This window comes from Pongo pygmaeus, chromosome 6 (assembly GCF_028885625.2).
Source record: "Pongo pygmaeus isolate AG05252 chromosome 6, NHGRI_mPonPyg2-v2.0_pri, whole genome shotgun sequence".
Classification (NCBI taxonomy): Eukaryota; Metazoa; Chordata; class Mammalia; order Primates; family Hominidae; genus Pongo; species Pongo pygmaeus.
This window is the reverse complement of record NC_072379.2, coordinates 82,503,986-82,513,664: the sequence shown is the minus strand read 5'-3', so window position 1 is coordinate 82,513,664 and position 9,679 is coordinate 82,503,986. Positions and strand designations below refer to the sequence as shown.

The following is a 9,679-nucleotide window of genomic DNA, read 5'->3' as shown; positions in this document are numbered from 1 at the left end:
TAGCTGGGTATACTGCATGATGCTGAGGTTTGGGATATGGATGGTCCTGTCACCCAAGTGATGAGCATAGTACCCAACAGTTAGTTTTTCAGCCCATAGCCTCATTCTCCCTCCTGTCTAGTGGTCCCCAGTGTCTGTTCCCATCTTTGTCTATGTGTATTCAATGTTTAGCTCCCACTTATAAGTGAGGACATGCAATATTTGGTTTTCTGTTCCTGCATTAATTTGCTTAGGATGACCTCCAGCTGCATCCATGTTGCTGCAAAGGACATGGTTTTGTTCTAAAATTTGTAATAAATGCAATAGAAATCAAGTTTGTTTTATGCCTACTGTATTCCAGTACTTTTTATAAATGTAGCTTTTTAGATAGTCTGATATAATCTCATAAAATCTAAAACATCTAGTTCTTCATTTGGATCCCTAGGTCTGCAATATTTAATCTTGCTATATTCATCTGTGACTTAGCATTTTCCCATAGGCAATGTAAACAAAAAAGAAAATAATTATTTTAGCATGAAATAAATCCAATACAATATGTAACAAACTATTTAAATATATAAATAACAACACAGGCCAAATGGATACAGGCCAAATTTAAGAATACTACTGAAATTTAAATTTAAAATCCATTAAATGATTCATCTAAAAGCAGAGCTCAAACATATCTACAAAACACGAAGAAACTGTATACATTAGGAAAAAGTAACAAAATACTAGTTCGTTCTATGGCAGTAGCATCATGTAGTGGTTAGCGGTACAGGCTCTGGCATCAGAAATAGACTGAATATCTGTGAAATGTTAACAGTGATATAATATCAATACTTACTCCAGGCTGCAATTAGGATTAAATCAGATAAAGAATGTAATACTTTTAGTGCATTGTTTGGCATATTGTAATTAACTGACAAATATTTTCATGATGATGATAGGGAAAAAGTATGAGAAGTGAAGTGCTTTGATAAATTACAACGGAAAGAAACACATTAAAGTCTCTCTCTAGGGCTTATGATGATTTTATAGGAGGTACAGTGAGCAGAAAAACTCTCCCTCTGTGAGCTGGGCATGCGGCCCTGATCCTAGCATTGCTGCTGCTTAACCATGTGGTCACGAACAACTGACTTCATCCTCCTGGCTTTAGTTCACAGTTCTGTTCAATGAGGACGTGGCAAGACCTTCCTGTCCAAACCCTTATTTCCTCTCTGTATCTAAAGTGGACTCCCATTAAGGAAGAGAGCTGATGGAAACCTTCTTAGGAACTGGGAATTTGAGTTGCAATATTTCCTTGATTTTTGTTGTTGTTTCAAATCAAGAGTCCATTCACTTTCAGCTTTCCACAAGAGAAATTAATACAGCCATGCCTGCCTATCCAAACTCCATAAGGAAGCAGCTGCTTTCCCATTTCTCCTAGCCATATGCCTTGAGAATTAAACACAGACAAAACTGGGATTTTAGTCTTTAATATAACTCCAACTTTTTAATGGTAAACGAAGATGTAAGTACAAAACATCAAAATACATTATTATCAGTAGTTCCAAACAGCCATAGTGGTCACAGTGCCAGAACTGAGGTCACTCACATTTTAAGGAAATATAATTCACTCTATTTCAGTGGAATCCATGTTCTGGCAGTTGGAAGGCAAAGGTGAGGCTTGTTTTGTGCAAAATGTATTCACTTTATTCGAAAGCAGCTTTCTTTTCTCTCTCTTGCTTGGCATTTTAAAGAACCTGTTCATTTTCCTTTTTTGTTAAAAGTGCTCTAAGAACTAAAAGGGCCATTCCTTACTGGAATAAAATTAACTACACATGCCATACATTTCTGGGTCAATGTTGCTGGTTAAATTCTCTCAGAATTAGCAATTCGTAGAAAATTAATTGTTAAGTTATCGCACTTTCATGCCAAAACTACAATTTAGAGTTCACAGTACAAGGCTCTGTGGTATAAAGTGCCTATGAGCAGCTTCCCATCATACACTGAGGCAACAGAACTTCCTTGGAGAACAGACCCATTGTTGGCATAAACTGTAGTCACTGTAGGCTTCTCAGATAGAATGTTCTGGATGCGGAGAACCTATTCAGGGGATACAAAGTATTAATATAAGACCACCGTACATGCATGTCACTCAATCATCAATAAGCCCTGTTTTCCACGATGACACACTGATTAAGGGGACATGCTGTTGAAAATAGCAGTTACCAATCTTTTTAATGTTTAAATTAAAATACTTTCTCCAATCTTCAAAGAAAGTACTTTCTTAAAACCATCTAGTTACTCCATGCCAACACAGGATTTAGTGTTATTACAGCAATTCCGCTTTAATAGAAATACTTTCATACTAATGTGCCTACTTTCACACTACTTCAACATGAACAAATATCACATCATGTGGTGAGCTGACAATAAATCAGATATTTTAAAAATTGCCAGTATACCACCCAAGAAGGGCACGTCTTTATAAAAATGCTTTTTGACTAGTTTCCACCATAATTTAATACATCAAAAGATTACCTTTCTTAAAGTATTTGAACAATGTAACATTCTGCCAATTACTGGCTTAAAGCAATTACAAAACCACGACATAAGCTTATTATATTATTGCTTTAAAATAACTAAACAAATCATCCCTGTGACAATTTATTGTATTATTAGTTCAAAAGGACTTAAATAATTAAGTTTGAAAAACTAAAAATATAAAAACCTCTGATGAGGGAGGATTGTTCGGGTCATACACGAAGAGCTTCTGGCCATTAGGATGACAGCCTACCCAGATGTCCCCCGAGGAAGGATCAATAGATAAATTATCCACCAGTGTATCCAGCTCAAGTACCTTCCAAATGAGAAATTGTCAATATCTAAATGACATGAGAAACTTGATTAAATAATTTAGAGGTAACCTTCCTGCTTCTATGTATGTGAGGAAATTACACATCGCCCTGCTTCCACCTTCTAACACCAATATTGCTTAAAAGGAATGTATTAAAAACTGGTTTGAAGCCACTTTTCTTCTTCCCTGAAATTAAGAAAGTTAGGGTGATAATCAGTCTCTCTAAAAGTCTCTCTTAAAAACTGAACTCCTTTTCCTTTAAAAGATGCACAATGATCAGTTAGCTCAAGGAACTCAATCAAAGCAAGATAGGAAATTCTTAATCAAACTAAAATATATGTTGTTGAGTAGGAAGAAAATAATAATGGTGTGGAACCCAATTTCTACCTTCATTTATTATTGAAAGAGCTGACACTGTGCATAAATCTTCATTTGAGAATTCATCTATTAGTATTTTCAATTGTGAAAATTCTTATTGGAATTCTTCCACTGCCATCAATACTTCATGGAATGGGCCCTAAATCTGATGCAAATATCACTCTCAACCTGCTGCTGCACGTAATCATGGTCAGTCCTTGTGATCGCTGGAAACAGGAGCTTTCTCTAGTTGTAGGGAGTATTTAAAAACCCAGAATAGCTACACTGGCATCCGTATTTTGTTCTACGTGTGGTACTCTTATAGAAAAACTATGTCATTGCAAAGCATAATAGATTACTGTCTATATGTAAAAATAAATATTTTACCTTCAATTGAGTTAAATTCATATTAGGGTGTTTTTCCAAAACATGAATTTCATGAGCCAATATGTCAGCAACATAGATATACCTTCGCAGAAAGGACACAGTAGTTAGAGCTCCATGCCAATATAAAGCTTCATTAATACAGTATGAAAGAATAAGTCTTAATAACCTGCCAAGAAGTTAATCAATCATGAGCCCTCAAGGAATGCTTGATAAAGGTCAATTTTTATTTAAAAAGTAAGCTTTCAGAATCAATTCAGTGGTGCTACAACAATCATGGAATTATTAAATTGTTTTTCAAAAAGCTTGTAAGGAAAAATAATATAGAACATCATTTTGAACATGAAGTCCATATCTGCCACTGAAATGACAATAAAACAAATGCTTGGCTTCACAAGAAAAGCTTTTACATTCCACAATGTAATTTGATACTTCTAAGTATCATGTACATACAGAAATATATGGTAAAGAACATCTTATTAAAATAGTGATTATTCCTTAATATTCAATAAAATATTTATTAATACATAGAGAATTTTAAGAGTAAGAGACAAGTATCAATTCAGAATAATCTGTCTATGTCAAAGGTGAGTGAATTAACGGACTATTTTGAGGTAATTTTACTCATTGAATTGACTGTTCCATGGCACCTGCTCTATTGAGCAATTATGTGTGAAAAGCCATGAACTCAGTGTTGTAGCAGATATAAATATGAAGAAGACACAGCCTCTCTCCTTGAAAGTTTATAATGTGTTGGAACAATCTCACTGGTTTGTACATATTAAACACCTAAAAAGCATGAGAAATAGTTCAGGTCTAGAAATAGCTAACTTCCGAGGACACAGAAAGGCTCACCAAGGAAGGGGCATCTGCAGTGGCTATGTAAAGAGAGATGAGATTTGAGGAGATGAGGACGGAGAAGGCACTTCCCAGGCAGAAGCAAGCACAAGAGCGGAATCACAGGAGCAAGAAGAGGAAGGAATGTTTAAAACAATGAGTTCTTTGTCTAAAGCATAGAAAGCATGGAAATAGTAGAAAAGGGAGGTTGGAGCTGGCCTGTTAAACAAAGTCCAACCCTTTACCCTGCCTTGATTTGATAAGCAATTGGATTCCACTGAAATCTTAGAATAATAAAGTGGCAACAAATGGTCAGTTCTGTTCCACAATTCCTGAGCATTTGCTTTGTGCCTGGCACTGTGCTGGCATAAGGAGTCAAAGGTGAGGAAGACAGAGTTCCCTCTTTGGGGAGCCCTTCAAGGCTAATAGACATAGAAAGACAAAATTGGCAAGAGTGCAAAAAACCCAAGTAGACAGAAAACAAATTGGAAGAAAGTCTCATATGCTAGTCAGAGAGGATGAGAACCTAAACTAGGCAGGTCTCACTCAAAGGGAAAGGAGTTTGGGGGTAGAGGAAGGAGGCACAGGTAAAACCAACAGGATCTGCCTACAGGCTGGATAGGAATGGTGAAAGAGGAGTAAAAGCTGATTCTCCCTTTTCATTATTGTTATTTTTTTGTTAGCTTGGGTGACTGGAAAGTTTGACTCTCATAATGGAAATATAAGAGTGAAAAACAGATTTGGCTGCAGAGGTGGATCAGGTCAGTTAGAGACAATTTAAATTAAATGATTCTACATTCTTTTTCTATAGTCAACAAGAAAGGAGGAGAGATTGGATTACAAAAATAAGGGCATTTAGTTGTCAAGGAGTGCCAAATTTATTTTATGTTGTATTTGTAGTAGTTCAAATTTTTCAGTGTGCTGAGGCAGTAGATAAGAAAGCTAATCAAGAATTTAATATCTTCTCTTACAGGTTGTGGTTGTGCATATAAAAATAATGAGATAATTTTGGAGGACAATTTGGCAATATCTATTAAAGTTAACATTTAAAAGAATCACACTGTTTGAGCAAATAGTTCTATTTCTAGGGGTCTGTTCTACAGAAAAGTAGCTCATAGAACCATTTAGCCAGTGCCCTGGGTGGGATTTGAACCCAGGCCTGTATGAGTCCAAAATCTGCAAGTTTAACCATTATGTTATAATACTCTCTTAGAGCCGGGTGTGGTGGCTTATGCCTGTAATCCCAGCACTTTGGGAGGCTAAGGTGGGCGGATCACCTGAGGTCGGAGGTTCAAGACTAGCCTGACCAACATGGAGAAACCTCATCTCTACTAAAAATACAAAATTAGCCAAGCATGGTGGCGCATGCCTATAGTCCCAGCTACTTGGGAGGCTGAGGCAGGAGAATCGCTTGAACCCAGGAGGCGGAGGTTGCGGTGAGCTGAGATCACGCCATTGCACTCTAGCCTGGCTGATGGAGTAAGACTCCATCTCCAAAAAACAAAACAAAACAAAAAACAAACAAAAAAAACACTCTCTTAGGGACTTTTTCTTTAAAAAAAATACTTGTTTAAAATTCCATGGTAAATAAGAAGTATAAAATATTTTTTATGTAGAACTCCCCACCCCCATATACATATCCATCAATAGAGAATTGGTTAAATTAGTTTAAGATCATCCTTATAATGGAATAATGTATAGCCAATAAAAATAATACATTTATTTAAAAGGAAATACCTGATACTTCAATATGTATGCATCAGTAAGATCACACTTAAAAATTTATATTTATAAAATTAAGTTTGACAATGATGTATTTCAAACTTTATATATTATATGTAAATACATATATATTATTGTATTATATAGTATACTTAAATATGGTATTGTATTTGCATATAAATATTTACATGTGACTAAGTATATGTAAATATATATACAAAATATATATAATTATATATATAGTGTATCTACATATTATATGTATAATATACCACAAATGTCAAGAAAACTATTTTCATATTGACAAAGAAAGCAAAGTAAAGAATTTGGCCAGCACCACAACCGAAGAAAAATGAAGATATTCTATCAGGGGCCGTACTTATTATCAGGTGAAATATTGATCCCATTTGCTGAATCATATCCTTCTGCTACCACTTTAACTTCATTTGGACTGTAGTAAACAACATTTGCCCAGTGTAAGTTCAAGTATGTTTCTAAATACTTTAAGAAAGGATCAGAGAAGTAGTGGTCATTTGTGGCATAGAAATGTGCTGGTCCAACAGCTGTGATGTCATTCACACTGAAAAAGAAAAACAGCATGTGAGAGGAAATAAAAGGCCTGTTGGTCTCCATATTAAATATTAAGTACTCATAAGATTTACATAACATGTGCTTTAAATTTTTGGTAAGAGGAGAAGACGAGCTAAAATCACATGACTTTAGTCATATACAATATACTATAATATTGTTGCCAGAGAACAATTTTGTATGGTACCAAGTAATCTGAACACAGGTCATTTAGCAATTATGGCAGGATTACCATAAGAGAAGAAAGAACTTAGTGCCATCAGGGCATGTTTTTTGACAGCAAGAAATGTAGGGTTTAACAATTATACATAAGGACAGAGCTGTCCACAGTACAGAGCTGGAGAGAGCCTGATTGGCTGGTGAGCCGGTTAGGCAGTCAGTAACATTTACCTAGCTTCCATTTACTCAGTTCCTGGATTTTTCTAATTTCCCTTGCTTAGTTATTAGTCAAACTAAGGTTGACTGTTCAATTTCTACCTGCCTCACAAAGCTGACATGCCGAGAATGAACAGGCACTCAATAAACACTTGCAGAGAGATGGATGATAAAATTGCCATAGTACAATGCTTCAGGTGAGAGATTTATATGCTAAAAACAATTTCATTTTTAAGACCAGTTAGGTGAGGGTGTTATTAAATTTAAATTCCAATTACTCTATGCAAAAATTTCTGAAAGAGCTGCTTTATTCTTTGCTAAATGAAAAATATAGAGCTACAGGGGAGGTAGGTCTCCTTTTTCTGAAAGAGCACCATAATGCTTGGATGGTACTTATGCTCTTATTTTTTTTTATCAAGTGCATTTTTGGAAGGAATGATTGGAAGTTATATGCTTATGCCCTAGATAGGCATAGATAGGCCCTAGATAGGCGATATTTTTAATTTCATTAGAAATGAAATTTCATTAGAAATTAAAAATATTCATCAAGTTTAAACTAAAAGAAGCAGTAGGCTAACACACTGAACTGGGGTTGGGGGTACACATGATTCTCTTTTAGCCACATTTTCAACCAGCTTTATGTTCTTGAAGTGTAATGACTCACTCTCAACTTGAGTGGCTCTAATTCTGTGGGATTACTAGCATGCAACCATCACTAACCCTATGAAAGCGATTGGTATAAAGTCCCAGGCAAAGCATACAAACCCAATAAAAAACAGGCCACTCTTCCTTGGCAAGACACTCATCTGCGTGATGAGTCATCTAAGATGGAGGGTGACGGCAGGAAAAAATGTTAGGGTTTGCCTTCTACCCTCAAGATGGGCCTGAAGAGTATCACCCTGTAGTCGGGCACTTTGTCGTTTCTCAAAGGAGTCCGCATAGAACAGTGAATAGTATAATGAGTGACGTCAACTTTCATATGCCATGCTTGCGCTGGTTTATAAGGAAACTATACACACACATTTATAAATAAGGAAATATAAGCTCTTTATCTCTTATATATTAGCTAATATATATATTAGTGCTTATAAAAGATGACAGGACAACCCACCATGGGGATTGTTTGAAAATGCTGGGGATAAATTAGAGAAGGAACAAAATGAGGAAGTACCTTGGAAGAAGCTCATGTTTGACTGTTTTCAGATGCAACAGAGAATTTTCTGCTTCTTCAAATTTAAAAATTTCCACTGTATTCTTGAATTCTGGGTGGTTTACAACAAAGAGATAAACTGTGTCATCTAAAGAATTGAAAGAACACAGTTAATTTACAAGACATAACCACGGGACCTCTGGGCAGGCACTGACATTTAAATACCACAGGCAAGGAAAGGTTGAATGTATAAGCTGTTAGATGACCTAACAGATCATTCTCTGTCTTTCCTATCGCTGTCTGGTGTTATTTCTGATCATTGGTTCCCTGACCTTTAAGAAAGTGTTTCCTACTCCGTATATGGAATTCATGCATAATCTGTTTCTACTTTAATTCAAAAATACAGTTCTTTTTTAAATGCAATGATCATAGGTATATGAAAAGATTATGAAATCTAAACATTCTTTCAGGTGTTACCTGTTAGGAATTTCAAAATGTAGCATAACTTACTGCCAGCTGAAGAGGCAAATGAACAAGTTCTTTGTAATGAAGAATACAGAAATCACTCATGAGTTAATTGTTCTTCTCTTCCTATAAATATGATCCGAATCTATTTTTCACAGTCATTTGTGAACCATTACACTTTACTAAATGTTGGTAGCCCATTGGCTCTTACCGTTGTCTATGAAAGTGCTGATGCCATGTGGATTGAATGAGGCCAAATCAAACCCACGGCTGATTCTTAATTCCCGTGCCCTTGGTTTTTCTTCTTTTAGATCCATCATTAGTATTCCTCCAGGCTTATCTGGTGCAAAGCTGTGGAGTCCTGGGAATTTTAGACCCTTTCCAAAATGGTGAAAAATGTTAAATACAAAAGCTTAAGTATTTTTATGGACTAACATGGGAACTGTACATGAAGGATAAATAGAGATTGTGGTTAAAGTAGTGGCATAAAGCCACAAAAACTCAAAAAACAGAGAAAAGATAACAGAAAAAATAATAACGGGGAGGTGGAATACTGAAAGCCTGAAAATAACTGATTTTGTTTAGTTGATACAGAAGATCAGGGATTTATTCTCTTCAAAGGGTAATCAGAAGGTTGGTGGACTAGGTGATTCCAGGTAGAGCTGAGGGTGGAGAAAAGTGACATCTACATACTGACTGTGGAAATTTGTTCACTGCTAGATCCCAGTGCCTGGAACAGTGCCTGGCATAGAGTCCATCCTTCTCCCACTGATTCGAAATGTCACCTTTATCATGTGCTAGATCTCTGACATTTACATATTGGTCTGTTTAGGGACTCTCTGTTTTGTTCTTTTAATGTCTCATGTCTATTCCTGTGCCAATATAACACTTTTTAAATTACTATAGCTTTAGGTCGGGCCTGGTGGCTCATGCCTATAATCCCAGCACTTTGGGAGGCTGACGTGGGAGGACTGCTTGAG

General features: G+C 36.0%; 1 protein-coding gene across 4 annotated transcripts in view; it reads right to left on the bottom strand.

Annotated features, from left to right (window-relative positions):
• Positions 1-1,441: 1,441 nt before the first annotated feature.
• Positions 1,442-9,679, bottom strand: part of PON2 (paraoxonase 2) — a 45,464-nt gene continuing 37,226 nt past the window's right edge. For 3 of the 4 annotated variants that reach the window (XM_054495154.2, XM_054495153.2, XM_054495151.2), the window contains 6 exons: positions 8,911-9,076; positions 8,256-8,382; positions 6,501-6,701; positions 3,566-3,647; positions 2,696-2,824; positions 1,442-2,067 (listed from right to left, as the gene is read on the bottom strand). In XM_054495154.2, the coding sequence (XP_054351129.1) occupies positions 1,909-2,067; positions 2,696-2,824; positions 3,566-3,647; positions 6,501-6,701; positions 8,256-8,382; positions 8,911-9,076 (864 nt within the window). In that variant the 3' untranslated portion in view covers positions 1,442-1,908. The remainder of the gene's footprint in view (positions 2,068-2,695; positions 2,825-3,565; positions 3,648-6,500; positions 6,702-8,255; positions 8,383-8,910; positions 9,077-9,679) is intronic. The other variant, XM_054495152.2, reaches the window with a different exon arrangement.